Source organism: Amblyraja radiata, chromosome 20 (genome assembly GCF_010909765.2).
Source record: "Amblyraja radiata isolate CabotCenter1 chromosome 20, sAmbRad1.1.pri, whole genome shotgun sequence".
Classification (NCBI taxonomy): domain Eukaryota; kingdom Metazoa; phylum Chordata; class Chondrichthyes; order Rajiformes; family Rajidae; genus Amblyraja; species Amblyraja radiata.
Genome location: NC_045975.1, coordinates 13,402,894 through 13,420,848, shown reverse-complemented (window position 1 = coordinate 13,420,848; position 17,955 = coordinate 13,402,894). Strand labels below are relative to the sequence as shown.

The 17,955-nt window shown below is 44.3% G+C and overlaps 1 protein-coding gene across 4 annotated transcripts in view; it reads right to left on the bottom strand.

Annotated features, from left to right (window-relative positions):
* The window catches only part of irag1 (inositol 1,4,5-triphosphate receptor associated 1), a 145,633-nt gene that overhangs the window by 110,358 nt on the left and 17,320 nt on the right, over positions 1-17,955 (bottom strand). For all 4 annotated transcript variants that reach the window (XM_033038863.1, XM_033038862.1, XM_033038865.1 and 1 more), the window contains 12 exons: positions 17,515-17,673; positions 16,318-16,435; positions 15,133-15,183; positions 14,418-14,495; positions 13,303-13,359; positions 12,181-12,240; positions 10,946-11,001; positions 9,756-9,855; positions 8,350-8,493; positions 6,962-7,036; positions 4,383-4,546; positions 2,118-2,811 (listed from right to left, as the gene is read on the bottom strand). In XM_033038863.1, the coding sequence (XP_032894754.1) occupies positions 2,118-2,811; positions 4,383-4,546; positions 6,962-7,036; positions 8,350-8,493; positions 9,756-9,855; positions 10,946-11,001; positions 12,181-12,240; positions 13,303-13,359; positions 14,418-14,495; positions 15,133-15,183; positions 16,318-16,435; positions 17,515-17,673 (1,756 nt within the window). The remainder of the gene's footprint in view (positions 1-2,117; positions 2,812-4,382; positions 4,547-6,961; positions 7,037-8,349; positions 8,494-9,755; positions 9,856-10,945; positions 11,002-12,180; positions 12,241-13,302; positions 13,360-14,417; positions 14,496-15,132; positions 15,184-16,317; positions 16,436-17,514; positions 17,674-17,955) is intronic.

Genomic DNA, 17,955 nt, shown 5'->3' with positions numbered 1-17,955 from the left:
GCTGTTTAGCTTACATGGTCAATGTTTTTATAGGTTTTGTTCAGTTGTCATGGCAATTCAACCACACTAACCGAACACCGTATTCCAATTGATCATCAGTTACACCAAAGCCAAAAGAACAATAGCTCTATTAACCTTGCTAATACAAGGTGGCATAACAGCTCACCAGCTCTCCAAGCAGTTACTACAGATTTTTTTCCCACCTCAGGGAATCCCAATGCCATTTATAACTTTGGAAGTACAGTTGCCATGGCGATGTGTCTATCTGTGCATCAGCAAGACAGATGAACAGGTCATTGGAGTGGAGTAAAGTTTGGCCAAACTATTGGAGATATCTCCTACCCTCATTGCTGAACAACAGCAAAGAATCTTTTACACCATCACGTCAGCCTCTCATCAAATGACCAGCCTTCGATGCTATATGTGAAGGGTCCGAGAGTCATAGAGCACGGATCAGGCCCTTCACCCCAACTCATGCATGCCGGCCAAGATGCACCATCTAAGTTAGTTCATTTGTCCGCGTTTGACCCTATCCCTCTAAACCTTTATCAAGGTCACTGTCTAAATGTCTTTTAAATGTTGTTATTGTGCCTGCCTCAACTGCTTCCTTGGCAGCTCGTTCATTACACCTATCACTCTTTGTGTGAAATGTTTTCTCCTCAGGTTCCTATTAAATCTCTCATCTTAGGCCTATGTCACTTAGCTCTTGATTCCCCTGCCCTGGGAAAATACTCTGAACATTACCTTATCTATTCCCCTCATGATTTAATACATCTCTATAACATCAACCCTCAGCCTCCGGCTCTCCAAGGAATAAAGTTCAAGCCTGCCGAACCTCTCGCTATAGCTCAGGCCCTTGTCCTTGCAACATTCTTATAAATATTTTCGACACTTTTTCCAACATAATGTTATCCTCAGCAAGGTAATGCACTAATTCATCTCAGTAATGTTGGTGTCAGGAACATTACCACACCAGGAATGACTGCACTGATGCAGGATTCGGGCATTGAAAGGACAGCGTAGATGTGGTGGGCCAGAGGGCCTGTTCCTGTGCTAAGTGACTGTGAGGCCATTCAGCATCTTTCCTAATTGTTTGGCTGATCTACACCTCGTTATAATTTATATAGCTTTAACACGTCTCCCCTAATGCATCTCTATTGACAGATGCACAAGAGACCACAGATGCTGAAATCTTGACCAAAATGCAGAGTGCTGGAGAAAGTCACCGGGTTAGGCAGCATCTGTGGAGGTCATGGACTGACGGCAAATCAGGTCGTGTCCCTTCTGCAGAAGGGTCCTGACCTGAAATGTCATCTGTCCATTTTCACCAGAGATGCTGTCTGACCCAGTAGATTCCTCCAGCACTTTGTGTTTTGCTGATCTCCATTGAACTCTGATCTTGAACGTTCCAATGACCCGTCAGCCTCCACAGACTATTGTTTCATCTCGCACTTCCACGTTCTTATGGAAGGTCATTGACCTGAATCTTGCTATTGAGGGAGTGCAGCGTAGGTTTACAAGGTTAATTCCCGGGATGGCGGGACTGTCATATGCTGAGAGAATGGAGCCGCTGGGCTTGTACACTCTGGAGTTTAGAAGGATGAGAGGCAATCTCATTGAAACAAAACATCTTTTGTTAAGGGCTTGGACATGCTAGAGGCAGAAAACATGTTCCCGATGTTGGGGGAGTCCAGAACCAGGGGCCACAGTTTAAGAATAAGGAGTAAGCCATTTAGAACGGAGACAAGGAAACATTTTTTTCTCACAGAGAATGGTGAGTGTGGAATTCTCTGCCTCAGAGGCCAGTGGAGGCAGGTTCTCTGGATGCTTTCAAGAGAGAGCTAGATAGGGCTCTTAAAAATAGCGGAGTCAGGGGATATGGGGAGAAGGCAGGAACGGGGTACTGATTGGGGATGATCAGCCATGATCACATTGAATGGCGGTGCTGGCTTGAAGGGCCAAATGACCTACTCCTGCACCTATTGTCTATTGTCTATTGAATCATCAAATCTAGTTCTCTCGCCACAGAAGCTGCCTAAGCTGATGAGAATTCCCAGCCCTCCATGTTGAGACTGGAGCTCTCCAGAGAGAGTGTTTGACGGGACCAGCACGCCCACCTGCTCAGCTGCTATCTTCCGTTGGCTGTCACCTCTCGGGATCGTGGCCAAGGCAACCAATTGTCCCTCCTCTGCCAGCACAGCTCTGTGCTGAGCTGAAGAGGCTTCTAGCTCTGCTGCTGATAGCATCTGACTGAGCTCGGCCATTTGCTCTTCCATGGCAGACGTCCTTTTGGTTGACTCCTCAGCCTGCATCATCAGGCTCTCGATCTCCCCCTTCAGCTTTTCTGCCTCTGCCAGGTAGAGCAAGGCCTTATCTCCTTCAGTGTCTGCTTTTACCCCAGCAGCTGCAACAGCCTGTTCCATCTCCACCACCCTCATCTCTGCCTCACTGGCCCTGGCCTTCCAGGCCTTCACTCTCGCTTCAGCTGCATCCAGGGCTGCTGCCATCTTCTCCAAGGCCTCTGCCTTGGCCTCGTTGACCGGCTGCCAGACCTGTAGCTCCAGAGGACACAACTTTTCTTCATTCCGGTTGGAGGTCAGTGATCTTCCATCCACTTCCAGGGTAGGAACTTCAACATCTCGCCCCAGAGCAGCCACATCTTCCCAGGCCTCGTCCAGCTTCGAGGCTCCAAGTGATTGGGTTCTGATGGCCTCTGCCTCAAGCATGGCTTCCTCGGCCCTCTCTTCTGCCACAACTGCTTGCTCTTCGGCCTCTTTTCTGAGAACATTCTCAAGTTCCAGCTCCCGGATCCTGATGGAACCAACAACAGTTTTAACATTAGGGCATCTGCAAGGAGCTAAAGAGTCTGCATTTCTCCAGAGCTTTTCACAACCTTAGGACTAACCATCGTGCCAGAGGGAAGAGGAGGTTTGGTATGTCGATGAATACTCTCTTGAACTTCGACAAGTTGTGTTGTAGAGAGCATACTGATTGGTTGCATCGTGACCTGGTTCGGCAACACAAAGGCCCAGGAACAAAGAAGAGTGATAGACATCACAGGCACTGACCTCCTCACCATGTGGGGAGGTTAGTGAGCACTGTCTCAAAAGGGCAGTTGATATCATCTAAGACCTACACCACCTGAGCCATGCTCTCATCTTGCTATGACCATCGGGAAGAAGGTACAGGAGCCTGAAAACCTTGACCTCCGGGTTCAAGAACAGCTTCTTTCCAACAACCATCAGGCTATTGAACAATAAACAACGCTAACCCCACAACTATGATCTTCTATGACTGTGTCAATGGTTGCACTGCAGACTTTGGTTTTGCACTATTATGGTTACCTAGTAATATGTTTATTCATTATTGTATTACTAATTATTGTATATTTATTTGTGTGTTATTGCATTAATGGACCTGTTACGCTCAAGCAAGTAAGTGTTATTGTTCCATTGCTCATGCATATGACAATTAAACACCTTGGACTGTGTAGGAAGTAACTGCAGATGCTGGTTTACACTGAAGATAGTCACAAAATGCTGGAGTAAATCAGCAGGTCAGGCAGCATCTCTGGAGAAAATAAATAGGTGACGTTTTGGGTTGAGACCCTCCTTCAACTGTATCAAGTTGGCCAGCTCTCCCTGGATCCCATGTGATCTAACCTTCCAGACCAGCCTACCATGAAGTACCTCTATCGCTGTGCCACGATGTCTACTGCACTGCTCTCATCAATCTTTGTAGTCACATCTTCAAAGAACTCAATCAAATTGATGTAACATGACGTGCATGCACAAAGCTATGCTGATTATTCCTAAACAGTCCTTGCCTTTGAAAATTCATGTAGATCCTGTCTCTTAGAGTCCCCTCCAATAACTTAGCCACCATTGATGTGAGGCTCAACTATTTGCAGTTCCAAAGCTTTTCCTCGCAGCCTATCTGAAATAGAGCCACCCTATAGTTTTCGGATTCCTCACTAAGTTATAGGGCGGCCACGGTGGCGCAGAGGTAGAGTTGCTGCCTTACAGCGCCAGAGACCCGGGTTCGATCCCAACTACGGGTGCTGTCTGTATGGAGTTTGTACGTTCTCCCCGTGAACACATGGGGTTTCTCCGAGATCTTCGGTTTCCTCCCACACTCCAAAAACATACAAGTATGTAGGTTAATTGCTGTATGTGTAAATTGTCCCTGGTGTGTGTGTAGGATAGTGTTAATGTTCGGGGATCACTGGTCGATGTGGACCCGGTGGGCCGAATGGCCTGTGCTGTATCTCTAAAACTTTTTTTAAACTTTTAAAAACCCCTGGCTATCCATGACAGAGAAATGTAATCCTTTTCTTTCCATTCTCCATTTCAGGGGGGCTAGGGGTGTTTAGGTTAACTTACGTGTCGGCCAGTTTGTGTTTGATGTTGAGGTATTGTTGCTGACACTGCATGCAAGCGCCTTCCAGAACCTCCATCGATTCATCCCAAGAATCCTTAATTGGTGCCAAGAGGTGAAGCTTCTGCACAACAGCTTGAATTGTCTGTTCCAGTTCTTTTCTCAGCTCCTAGCGTGAGATCACAAAAAGTACAGGTCAGTGATAAACCAGCAGCCGAAGCAAAGGTCAATGACGACCCAACAAATGGGTAGAGGACAGGGGCAACACCCACTCCCAGCTGAAAGGTGTCATATGTACCAGCCATGGAATAATGATATTCTTACTTGCTGCTATTTAACAGGCCCGTAAATGCAGGGTGTAACATCCCAAGTAAAATATGAGGTGCTGTTCCTCCAATTTGCATTGGATTATCATGGTGGATGAACATAAATGTAATCTTGATTGGCATGAGCAAGTTGGGCCGAAGGGCCTGTTTCCAGGCTGTGTAACTCCATGACTCGGTCTCTTAAACACCACTATCATATCTGCCTCCACTATCAGCCCTGGCAGACTGTTGCAGGCACCCATCAGTCTGTGTAAAAAGTTGCCCCACACCTGCTTTAAACTTTCCCCCTCTGACCTTACAGCTCTGCCCTCCGGTTTTTGACATTTCCATCCAGAGCAAAGATTTGAACTGTCTAAACTATGAGATTATGCCTCTCGTAATCTTATAAACTGCTATCAGGTTTTCCCTAAACCTCCAAAGTTCCAGAGAACTCGACCTGAATAGTCCTCTTCAGCTACTGTGTACCTAACAAGAGTGACTCGCACTAAGACAATGCTACAGGATGACCTGAATCACATCAACACATGCCGACGTGCCTGTTATATTTAACCTGAGTCATCCAATTAGATTCTAAACCAAGATAATCTGCAGTTTAATGGATAGAGAGTGCAGAGCCCTGCATGACAAACCTGATTCTAAGTCATTTGTCACAGGAACTGCAGTGAGAGGTTTGTGCAATATTGCCCCCTGGGGGATTAATGTGACACCAGACAATGTTTAAAAGGGATTTGGATAAAAAAAAGTTGTAATTGATACCGCATTAAGTTAGAAAGAGTGCAGCGAAGATTTACGGGAATGTTGCCAGAACTCGAGGACCTGGGCTCTCGGGTGAGGTTGGGCAGGCTTGGACTTTATTCCTTGGAGTGCAAGAGGCTGAGGGTGATCTGATGGAGGTGTATAACATCATGAAGACGATAGGGTGAACGCACGGATTTCTACCTAGATTAGGGGAATCAAGAAATAGGTTTAAGATGAGAGGAGAAAGATTTAATAGAAACATGGGGGGCAACGTTTCACACAGAGGGTATATGGAACAAGCTGCCAGAGGAAGTTGTTGAAGTAGGCAAAATAACAACATTTAAAAGACATTTGTTCCACTACATGCATTGGAAAGGTTTAGAGGGATATGGGCCAAACACATGCAAATGGGACTAGTTTACATGAAGAATCTTGAACGGCATTGATGAGTTGAGCCAGGCTGTTTCAGAGCTGTACGACTCTATTAATGAGATTAGAGTAAATAGGCATTACATTCAGCATGCACATGTTGGGCAGAAAGGGGACAAGGAGGTCTTATTAAGACTGGTTGGGATGAGAACCAACAGAAATAATAACAGACATTTTAAGCAGAGTCAGAATCATGAAAAGGGCCCTTTGGCCCACCATGTTCACACTGACCATCAAGCAATAATCCTTGGCGATCCAAATGCTGGTCCAGCTCCATCTTAAATATTGTGAGTGTCTCTGCCTCCACTACCCCCTTAGACATTTTCCATGATTTGGAATTTTAATTTATAGTTATGAAGGGCCTAATTTTTTTCCAATATAACTAGCAGAAACTCAACGCCTGAACCTGCTGAGAAAGTATTTGATCCTAAGATTAGTGTATTTATATGTCTGGTCATTGCAGACGGAAGGATCAGAACATTGTGTGTTCATGAAATCTAGAGATGGGGCAACACAAGAGACTGCAGTCGCTGGAAACTTGGGCAAAACACAAAAGCGCTGGATGAACTCAGCAGGTCAGGCAGCATCTGTGGAGGGAATGGTCAAACATTCATTACAGGTCGGAACCCTTCCCCAGACTGATTTTAAGAGTAGTTGCACTTGCAAAAAAGTTAATACCTGTACTTCTGATAACACAGTGCAGTGAAACTCCGATAATCCAGCATGCTCCGAACTGTGGAAGTATCAGACTGGAGGATTTTCCAAACTGTTACTCTGATTGAAACCTCAACACACTTTTAATTCATTTTTTATTTTATAAATCATGCAGAAGTATGTTAATATTTTCCAGTGAAACCAATTATTTTCAAGGAAATATAGGAAACAGGGTCACAGTATGTTAAAGATAGCACGGAAAACACCACCCTCTGAGCCGGAAGTCGAACCATTGGGATTTCCGAATAGGTGGTTTGTCGGAGTTTTGAATTCCGCATCCAAGGTGCAGCTAGTTGACAGAATGTGGGAGATTGAAAGGCTCTCAGTCACCATTCTGCTTCTCTCTGACCCATCACTGACCCCCTGCTGACCGTTACCTGGACATTCAGCTGCTGTCCATAGTCCGTTCGAAGCAAAGTCATGAAGGCCGCAGCATGGACATTCAGTTGATCGATCTGGAAAAGAAGAACAGCACATCGCACATCAGCCATCCAGTATACAGCAAACAACCCTTCTCTCAGGCTTCGCTGCTCAAGACCTGGGGTCCGCCTTGAGGAGTGATTGGAGTGACTCCGTCAGGAAGCTTAGAAAGGGGATGGAGGGGTGTGGAAGACACTGCCTAATATGCCACTTAGCTGCAACCATGCTGGGCAAGATAGTTATTCCCCGTTCTCCATTCTCAGTCCCAGTCTCATAGTATTGTGTTATTCATCCAGTAGTCCAAACATTGTTTTATAACGTTATAGCAAGACATTCCATTCCAAGACATAGCGCCTGAAGAAGGGTTTCGGCCCGAAACGTCGCCTATTTCCTTCGCTCCATAGATGCTGCTGCACCCGCTGAGTTTCCCCAGCAATTTTGTGTACCTTCCATTCCAAGACATGTTCTGTGCTATGGCTGATGAAGGCAAGCATTCCAAATGCCTTCTTCACCACTTTATCCACCTGTGTTGCTATATTCAGCAGCCATGGGTCCCAAGGTCCCTCTGCTCCTCAACACTAGGGTTATTTTCCCCTTTAAGATGCTTCACTTTGTATTTGCCCAGATTGAATTCCATTTGCAATTGTTCCCCCTGACTTTACAACTGATCTATATGATGCTGTAAGGAAGCTCTGAAGGACTGTCACTCCCCGGCAGCAGACCTGCCTCGCCTGCCACAGAACTGGGAACTCGCCTGGAGTGGGGGTCTTGTCCGAGGCTCGTCTCATGTTCGCTCTCGAAGACCGGGAACCGGAGAGGAGGGTGTAGAGAGTCAGCGACGGCGGTGGATGCTGGATAAAGGGCCGGTAAGAAGAACCAGTGTCTTACCTTCCGCGCCTTTAAGGTTGGCTGCGGGAGGCATGCTTGGGACACGGTCTGAAGGTGGCCGGGCGAAGAGAGGGACGACGGTTCTGAAACTGGGCAATGGGCAAATGGCGCCAAAACCTGCCGACTCTTGCATATGGACTCAGTCGGGGATTGCACTTATATATGGCAACAATCTTATTGATCTATAAGCAAAAATAGAATTTCACTATACCTTGGTATGAGTGATAATAAAGAACCATTGAACCATTGGGAAGGTCAAGTTGGCATATTGGTATAGTCCCATTTGCACACATTTGGCCCATCGCTTTCTGAACCCTTCTCGTTCAAATGTCCTTTAAAAATTATGATTGTATCCACTTCTACACCTTCCTCTGCCAGCTCATTCCAGATGTGGACTACCATCTAGGTGACGCAGAGATTCCTCTTAAATCTGCCATTACTTCTCTCCTACATCCCTTACCATCTCGTTGACTGTCCTCCGGAATAGGAAGCCATGTCTCTTGGCCTTTATGTGACTGAGGATCTCCTGGAAATGGTCTCCATGGTCTTGTTGCGGCATCAGCCCACAAACAGGGTCAGGCAGCGTTTCGAACCCCTCCTCCTGTTGGTACAGTGGCCGGAGGTTTTAATCCATAGACACGCAACAATCTTCAATGAGCAATGCCCAGCGAACAGAATTCTTTGTTTACATAATTTTTAAACTAAACATTATTAATTTAATCCTCAATGTCCTTGAGAAGGAGAAGGTGTGTTGCCTCCTTACTTAATAGGAACCCGAGGGGCAGCCTTTGTCCACTCCGAGGGTGGCAGGTATATGGAATGAGCTGCCAGAGGAAGTAGTTGAGGCAGGTACAATAACATTTTAAAAACATTTGGACAGGAAAGGAAATGTTTACATGGATATGGGCCAGGCATGGGCAAATGGGACTAGCTTAGATGGGGCAACTCGGTCAGCATGGATGAGTTGGGCCGAAGGGCCTGTTTCCATGTGGTATGACTATAATTCTAGATGGCACACTTGGCCTGCAGTTAGATCATGACTCTATTCAGCTTAAATAAGGGCAGTGGGATAGTTGACGTTTCTAGCTGACATCCTGCGTCAGGTCCTGATACTATGCATTAGTAATTCCGGTCTGAATTCCTGCCTGTAAAAGCACATGAAGGGAATGTGGGCAGGGAGGAGGGGACACCCAGAGCGGGTCACAAGAAGGGCTGATACTTCCTGGAGACACAAGAGACTGCTGATTTACCTTCTTTTCTTTTAAAATCTTTTTATTAGCTTTTTTTCCAAAAATCAAAAACAAAACAAAACAAAAAGAATAATGATAAACATAACAATGATATTGATACATAGGGATCAGGATTACATTAATAACAGGTATAACCTAAATATGAATCCAGTATCAAAATACACAATATAGTTAAATGTTTAAAAGAAAACTTATATATGTAAAAAAAAAAGAAAAAAAAGAAAAAAAGAGAAAAGAAAGAAGAAACAAAACCCCCCTAAACTAGAAAAAAAAAAGCAAAACAGAATCTGAGCTAAGAATTTCAGCAATTTAAGTCCCTGTTTGTCGCCCGTTCCACCATATAAAGGTAAAATAATTTTTCTAACGGTTGTAGAGGGAGCAATTTATGTTGTGTGAAAATGTTGAATGAATCTTCCCCAAGTCTTACCAAATTTAACCAAGGGTTGAACAATTTTTTCTAAATTTAAACATGATATCGTTTCAGAGTACCAATGGAGTGTGGTCGGAGGGTTAGAGTCTTTCCATTTAAATAAAATAGATCTTCTGCCGATTTATGTGGTAAAAGCAATCAGCCGATGGGCGGAACAGGACAAATGAATAGAATCCGATTTACCTTCTGACTCTCTCGTATTTCCTGCTGCAGGGAGGCTGGAAACCAGACAGCACGATTCGGGGGAAGTCCAGGTGAGGATTTCCAGACACCCAGTTTACAGCTGCTTGCAGAAGCAAAACACAAAGGATCAGTGTGTGTGTGTGCCGGCAGCTCCGGTGTGTGGAAAATCAGCACAAGTAACAGGGAGACTGCACTTTGCGATCTCTCCTATGCTGTGGGTGCTGGCAACAAGTGTAACCACAAGAACATCCAAAATCAGAGCAAGCGTTTGTCATTATTTTTTTGCTACATCGTTCAAGAAACGCAGAGCTGATTTTGCAACACTTTCTCTACATAAATTCTACATCCACTGGCTCCTTTAAACTTTAACCAGTGGTGAAAATCTTCCCCCCACCCTTCTTCTAAAGAGGATTCTAAAGCAAGAGGGCATAGGCTTAAGGTGAGAGGGGAGCGATTTGGGGCAACCTCTTAGCTCAATGAGTAGTCTGTATCTGGAATGAGCTACCAGTGGCACCTATAAAAGCGGACACATGATGTTTGAATGTCATTTGAGCGGAAGTATGGATAGGAAGGGTTTAGAGTGATATGGGCCAAATGCAGTCAAATGGGACTGGTCCAATATACCCTTGGTCAGCATGGACAAGTTGGGTTGAAGGGCCTGTTTCCAGGCCGTATAGCTCTATGAGTTTATAACCAATACAAGCATAAGAAATATCATCACTGCTTTCCCTGACCTTGGCCTGGCATCTGCTCGCAAGTAGGGTCAGGCAGTGCTTTGGACCCTTCCACCAGTTGATACTGGGTCAGATGGGTTTTAATCCATACACACAACAATCCTCAATGAGCAATGCCCTAGGAACATAATGTTTTGCTTCAATATACTTTGACCATATTTAGAAACCACTAAACATTGTTGATATACTCCTCAATGTTCTTAAGAAGGAGAAGGCGCTTTGCCTCCTCTTTAGTAGGAACCTTCTCACACGGAGAGTGGTGGGTTTATAAAACAAGCTGCTAGAGGGGGTAGTTGAGGCAGGTACAATGACAACATTTAAAAAACATTTGGACAGGTACATGGATAGGAGAGGTTTCAAGCTAATATGGACCAAACACAGGCAAATGGGTTCAGACTTTTTTTTTTACACGATCATGTTCAAACTGTACAACATCAGAATGGCCTACACACTCACCTGAACAAATCTTGGCAAATCTTTCCTTGTGATTTCTTCAATTCAGCCCGCAGGCCCTGAGAGAGAAAACGGATCCACATCACACAATGAGCTTTCCCAGCAGATAAAATCCCAGCCATAACGGCATCACTGCAGTTGGATCAATCAGAAAGCCCTAGATACCTCCAAGTCACAGCAGGTGCTTTGGGTCATCCCAACTGATCGGACTCTTAAACCCAACGGTAAATTCAATGTCTCACACTTAACAGCCTTCAGTTCCTCACTATTTCTGCAACCACTCCACACTCTAATCCCTCGAGAACTCTGCACTACACCTCCAGTTCCATCCTCTTAATCATCCAACTGCTATTGCTCCACCACCGATGATTAGCGTGACCACGTCTTTCAAACTGATAGAGCAGGATATATTCTATTTTAGTAAAAAGGGATTGAATGGGTGGGTGATGTTTACAGCCTGGATTGTGTTGAGAAATCTCTGCAAAACTGCTAATGTCCACTGTAGCTGGGAGCAACCTCCCGGTTTCCATGTAGATACAAGGAACTGCAGGTGCTGGTTTACAACAACAACAAAAAGACACAAAGTGCTGGAGTAATTCACCGGGTCTGGCAGCATCTCTGGACATCATGGACAGCAAGGATCCTGACCCAAAATGTCACCTTTCCATGTTCTCCAGAGATGCTGCCTGATCCGCTGAGTTTCTCCAACACGTTGTGTGCATTTCCCCCCCAATTCCATGCATGTGCATCATCAATGTCAAAATCTACCTGTTGGTGTCAGTGGTATGTGGTCAGGCACTGGGATGGAGTTCATGAGCTGAAGAAGAAACTTGTTTAAAATTCCTTTCATTTCACAAAGGTGAAGTGTTGCATATTAGGTAGTTAACAAGAGAAGGACGAACACAGTGAATGGCAGGGCCTTGTAATTGTAGATGGTCCCAGTGAAAACATAAGACTGTCCCCAATCACGGTCATAAGTTGTAGGAGCAGAATTAAGCCCTTCGGCCCATCTATCATGGCTGATATTTCTTCCACTCTCAACCCCCATTCTCCTGCCTTCTCCCCATAACCCCGTCACCCATGTCAAATCAAGAATCCATTAATCGACACCTTAAAAATATCGACTGACTTGGCCTCGACAGCCTTCTGTGGCAATGAATTCCACAGATTCACCACCAGTCCCCATTAGCCTCCTCCGTGAACAGAGCCCGGGTGTGACGACAAACGGCAAAACCTACCTCGATCACCTTACAGCTCTTTGCCTTGGACATCTTTAGTTCTTCAATCAAGATATTTTCCTGGAATATTGTGAGAAGAGCAAACAAATACATAAGTGTTTTGAATAGCAAGGAGATTTCACCTTTATAACCTGTATTGGAACAGAAACAGCACCTCATATTCCGTTTGGGTAGCTTACAACTCAACAGTATCAACATTGATTTCTCCAATTTTAGGTAACATCTAACAACCCACCCTCATCTTTCACCCCCACACCCCCCCTTTCTTCTTCCCCCCCCCCCCCCCCCCACCACCACCCTGTGCCCAACCTGAAATCACACCTACTTCCCTCCACCCCCCTCCCCTCCACCTACATTCCATCCTCTCGCTTCACAATTCGCAACTCTTCAATCCTTTTATCTCATGCCTTCCGTTTTTTTCATATCTGGCCTTTGTCCAACCATTTGCTGATCCAAAAAAGCTCACCTGTGTTCACCTATTATTTGCCATGCTTTGTTCTGCACCTCCGCTCTTCCAGCTGTTTCCCCCCTCCCACAATTAGCTATCAGTGGAAATAGTGGGCAGGTATAATAACAACTTTTAAAAGACATTTGGACAGGTACATAGATAAGCCTTTGAAGAGGTATAAGCCAAACACGGGTAAATGGGAGTGATGGGCATCTTGGTCAGCATGAATGAATTGGGCCGAAGGGCCTGTTTCGTACAGTGTGACCCTTATGACTCTAAGACTAATTCCCGTTACCTAATTGCCATCATTTCTAACAACTCACGTGTAGTTGAAGATTTATAGCTCTAAATCTCCTTCACCTCCATTACTGGCCAGGATGTTCTGTTCTCCTCTAATCTCCTTCGAAGGTGCTATTTCACAGCTGTACATCCGACCCCTGACTGTCCCCCGAATGACTGACCTCCAACTATGATGCCCACACACTCTGTGTTCTTAATCACAGGTTGCCGTATCTTTTTAGATTCCATCAGCTTTATGCACATCTAGGACACTGGTTTCATTTTTCAGGGAAACATTACCCACCAGGTCTGTTCTTCTAAGATTATTGACAACTTATTCCACCTCTGCCACATGGGTGTGACCAGCTATTTAAAAATCCAATCACGTGTCATACCTCAAAGATTAAAGCATCTTTAGAAATCAACAAGTTTTGGGCCTCATGGATCTGCTTCTGAAAAATAAGAATACAAACCTATAGAGTATTGGATTGGTTTATTATTGTCAAATGTACCGAGATACATTGAAAAGCGTTGTTCGCATGCCATCCAATGAAACCATGCTATATCCGAGTACAATCAAATCAACTGAAGTGCAAAGAGAAATCTACCAGAGTACAGAATATAGTGTTACAGCAGTTTATAATTTGCAAGCTGGAAAGGGTGGGGAGAAGATTCATGAGGATGTTGCCAGGAATCGAGGACCTGTAGGGAAAGGACTAATTATTTATTCCTTGGAGCGCAGGAGAAATGAGGAGTGATCTTATAGAGGTGTACAAAATCATGAAAGGAATAGATTGTGTAAATGCAATCCAGAGTACGGGAATTGAGAACCAGAGGACATAGGTTTAAGGTGAGGGGGGGGAGAGATTTAATAGGAACCTGAGGGCTAACTTTTTTTTACACAAAGGGTGGTGGGTGTGTGGAACGAGTTGGCGGAGGAGGTAGATATTTGGATGGTTAGGAAAGGATAGGTTTAGAGGGTTATGGGTAGGTGGGGTTAATGTAGATGGGGCATGTTGTTCAGCATGGGCAGGTTGGGCCGATGGGCCTGTTTCCACGCTGTATGACTCTATAACATTATAGTTATAAGTCCAAGGTGCGCGATGAGGGAGACTGGAAGATTGGCAAGTAGAGGCTACACTCTAGTTTATGGGAGGACCATTCAGTCTCATAACAGCAGGGAAGCTGTTCCTGAATCTGGTGGTAATTGTATCTACTCTCCAATACAGCTCTTCAACTTAAAACAAAGTTGTTTTCCTCTCTTTCCCCATCCTGATGAAGGGTTGCGACCTGTCATATTAATCGTTTCTCCCTCCACAGATGCTGTTTGGCTGGCCGCGTCTCAACATTTAGTTTAGTTTACCGAGTTATAGTGTAAAGTTTTTGTTTCCTTTCCTGCCTCGTTTATTTACAAGAAGCACTGAGTTATAAAGTCAGTAACCAAAAGAAAGATTTCCAACATCGGTAGGGTTTATTTGATTTTCACACATTAATATTAATTTATACTTACAGTCATGTCAGCATTTTGGGTTAGCAGTTCATCTATCCGATACTTCAGCTGCCGTTTGTCCCTCTCCATCTTTTCAATCTACAGAATGAACCAAATATTGTGTAAAGCGCAAAATAAAAGTTACTGATGTATGGGTGCAGAGTAATTGACGCTGCCTTTGGGATCCTGCTTCAGTCCTAATTTCATGTGCTCTGTGTGGAGTTTGCATGTTTTTCCCCCATGCCTCTCATAATCTTATCCATCTATTGTCACCCCTCAATCTCTTATGCTCCAAGGAAAGCAAGCCCAGCCTATTTAATCTCTCCCCATAACTACCTGAATCCAGGCAACATCCTGGTGAAATAATGTAATAAAATGAACTGCAGATGCTGGTATATACTAAAGATAAACACAAAATGCTCAAATAACTCAGCAGGTCAGGCAGCATCTCTAGAGAAAATGGATAAGTATTGTTTCAGGTTAGAACCCTTTAACAGTTTGAAGAACGGTCCCAACCCAAAACAGTACCGATCCATTTTCTCCAGAGATGCTGTCTGACCCGCTGAGTTACTCCAGCATTTTGTATTTATCTTTATCATCCTGGTGAATCTCCTTTGCATTCTCTCCAACATAACAACGTCCTTTCTACAGTGTGGTGAACGGAACTGCTCATTGTTTTATGTTTCACTGGATAGTTTTTATGAACTCTGTCAATACCCAAACCAACTGTACTTACCTTTCCAGATGCTGACCACAGCTGTGCAACCAGAGCCTCGTTCTCCTTCTTCTACACAAAAATAAGTTTGGTTTTAATTATATTTCAGAGCAAGTATACATTCACTATTTTTTCGATAATGGCACAATCCATTTTTGCTTCTAGCAAACCAGAGTTGAGGCAGGTACAATAACAACGTTTAAAGGACATTTTGACAGGAACATGGATAGGAAAGGTTAATAGGCATATGGGCCAAACACTGGTAAATGGTCCACAAAAATGCTGGAGAAACTCAGTGGGTGCAGCAGCATCTATGGAGCGAAGGAGATAGGCAACGTTTCGGGCCGAAACCCATCAGCAGTTCCTTCTTAAACACTGGTAAATGGTCCTTGTTCTCTCCCCATGGCCTTGTGGTTACTCTATAATAGAGCCAGTTGGACTATTGAATTGCAGTGGATCTCCAGCACTGAACAGAGACTTGGTGGTCATACTCTGTCCAGAATGTCTGCATGCAATGGCACTATACCACAGTTATTGACAACTCTGCAACAACTTGCTGAAAATCTCAAATGGCTACAAATTCTGTCAATGGGGTGACGGAACTGATGTTACTGTCAATGCTGCTTCTAATTAACAAGGGCACATTTTGCATGACGGTTTCATGATGAATAATGGCAGTTGCGTGGAATGAGCTGTGAGATGAGGGTGTTGTCTCCTTAGAGCAGAGAACATATCAAAAGAAATAGGAACAGACCATTCGGCCCCACACGTCTGCTAGCTATTCAATCAGGTTGCGGCTGATTTTATAACAGTGCTTCTTTCTGCACTGTGCTTCATGTGGACAAGGAATTTCATTAAACCTGGGTGTACATGACAATAAACTAGTCTGAATCTGAATGGAGAGCTCTTCCAAAGACCAATACACAAGAACAATGTGCCAAAATGGCCTTCATCAGTGCCGTGTTTCTATTTGGTTAGAAATGAAAATATTTTTTTTTCTTTAATGATTAGTATGATTATCAATTGTTTATAATTTTGATTAAAAAAAATAATACTTTATCTCAAATATCATTGATTTGAATCCCCCCCAAAAAGAACCAAGCAAACATTTTTATACCTTGTAACCAAAATGTTGTTTTATTTACAGAGTAATACACCGAGTATTGGCCAGTTTGTGTTTTGATCTGGAAATTGGTTTGTCCATACCAGCTCTTTGCATTCTGTCCCCAGCTGATGAACTCTCTCCCGTGCCTCTCTTCCCGCACTCCTTGCATCTTCTAACTCTTCCACCACGGATTGCAAGCTGTGTATCGTCCTTTGAGAACTGAAAACGACAACACATGACTTCAACACTCCTTCGTCTTTGGCCACTGTAATGGCCAATTTTTGTGGTGAACGTCACTGGAGTCTCAAGGACCTTTGAGGCCCATCGTGCATGTTGCAGCCTTGGGTGAGCGAATAATAAAGGAATTTAAATTCCTGGAATAACTCAGTCGGTCAGGGAGCATCACAGGAGGATGTGGATAGGATTCATTTTGGATTGAGAGCCTTGTTCAGACTGGAAAGCTCTTCAGTCCAGATCTGAAATGTAACCAAAATCTGAAGAAGGATCACAACCCAAAATGTCACCTATCGATGTCTTCCAGGGATGCTGCCTGACCCGTTGAGTTACTCCAGCTCTTTATGTTTTCCACAAGATTCCAGCATCTGCAGTTCCCCGGGTCTTGATTAAAGGAGTGCGGATTTCTGGGACCTAGGTCTGGGGAAGGAGCGATATGGAACGAGGAAGTGGTAAATGTGGTACAATTACTTTTGAACAGGTACTGTACATGGATAGGAACGGTTGAGAGGGATATGTGCTAAACGTGGACAAATGACACTAATTCAGATAGGCATCTTATTCAGCATGGATGAGTTGGGCCGAAGGGACTGCTTTTGTGCTGTTTGACTCTCTGACCTCAGATGCATTCAAACGATATTGGGACCACAAGTTAAACAATGAGAACAACGCACGGACCAGGATTGTATTGGAGCATTGATTTAGTGGCCTGCAAACGAGGCATTTAATATGTTGGAAAGGATCATTAGGAAGAATCTAATTCCCAGGTGGGCCTTTATTTCGTGGAAGATCATAGAAGGTGCTAGTGTTCCAGCCAAATATTTGCCCTCATTCAACATCACAGCACATATTGTGTTAGTCCATCAGAATTCACATCACTGTTTTGGGATCTTGCTGGGCACAGACCATCGTTGCTACTACACTGCAACACTGACTGCGTTTCAACTGCCCTCCATCAGCTGTAAACTGTTTAGTGATGCTATGAGGTTGCAAAAAAATCGTCTTTCTGTCTTTGCACTCCCAACCCAAGGCAGCTGCAGAATGGATGAATTTCCTTGACATACCTCATCAGATGATTCTTCAGCTTCGTCAGTTCCTTCGACAACTGCAGGTTCGTCTCGTCCGACACTTCCAAGGCTTTTTGGAGGCTGCTGTTCTGATCTCGCAATTTCCTGTTTGCATATTTTAGATCTGCAATGTTGTTGATTAATTCACTAGCCTCTCTTTAAAGAAATGTTGAAAAAAAATAATCAATCCTTAAACTCCTGGAGACATGCTCAAGTAGTGCTTGGTAGGAAGGAATTGTTTCCATTAAGGTTCAAGCAGCTTGAAGGTTGGATCCATGCTTTGGGAAGGATGTCACAGCTTTCAAGGAGGTACAGAGAAGATGGTATTTTACCAAGGGTAGAGGATTCTAAAGCTAGAGGACATGGGCTTAAAGTGAGAGGGGAGAGGTTTAAGAGGTGTCACAGAGTAGCCTGTATCCGGAATGAGCTGCCAAAGGA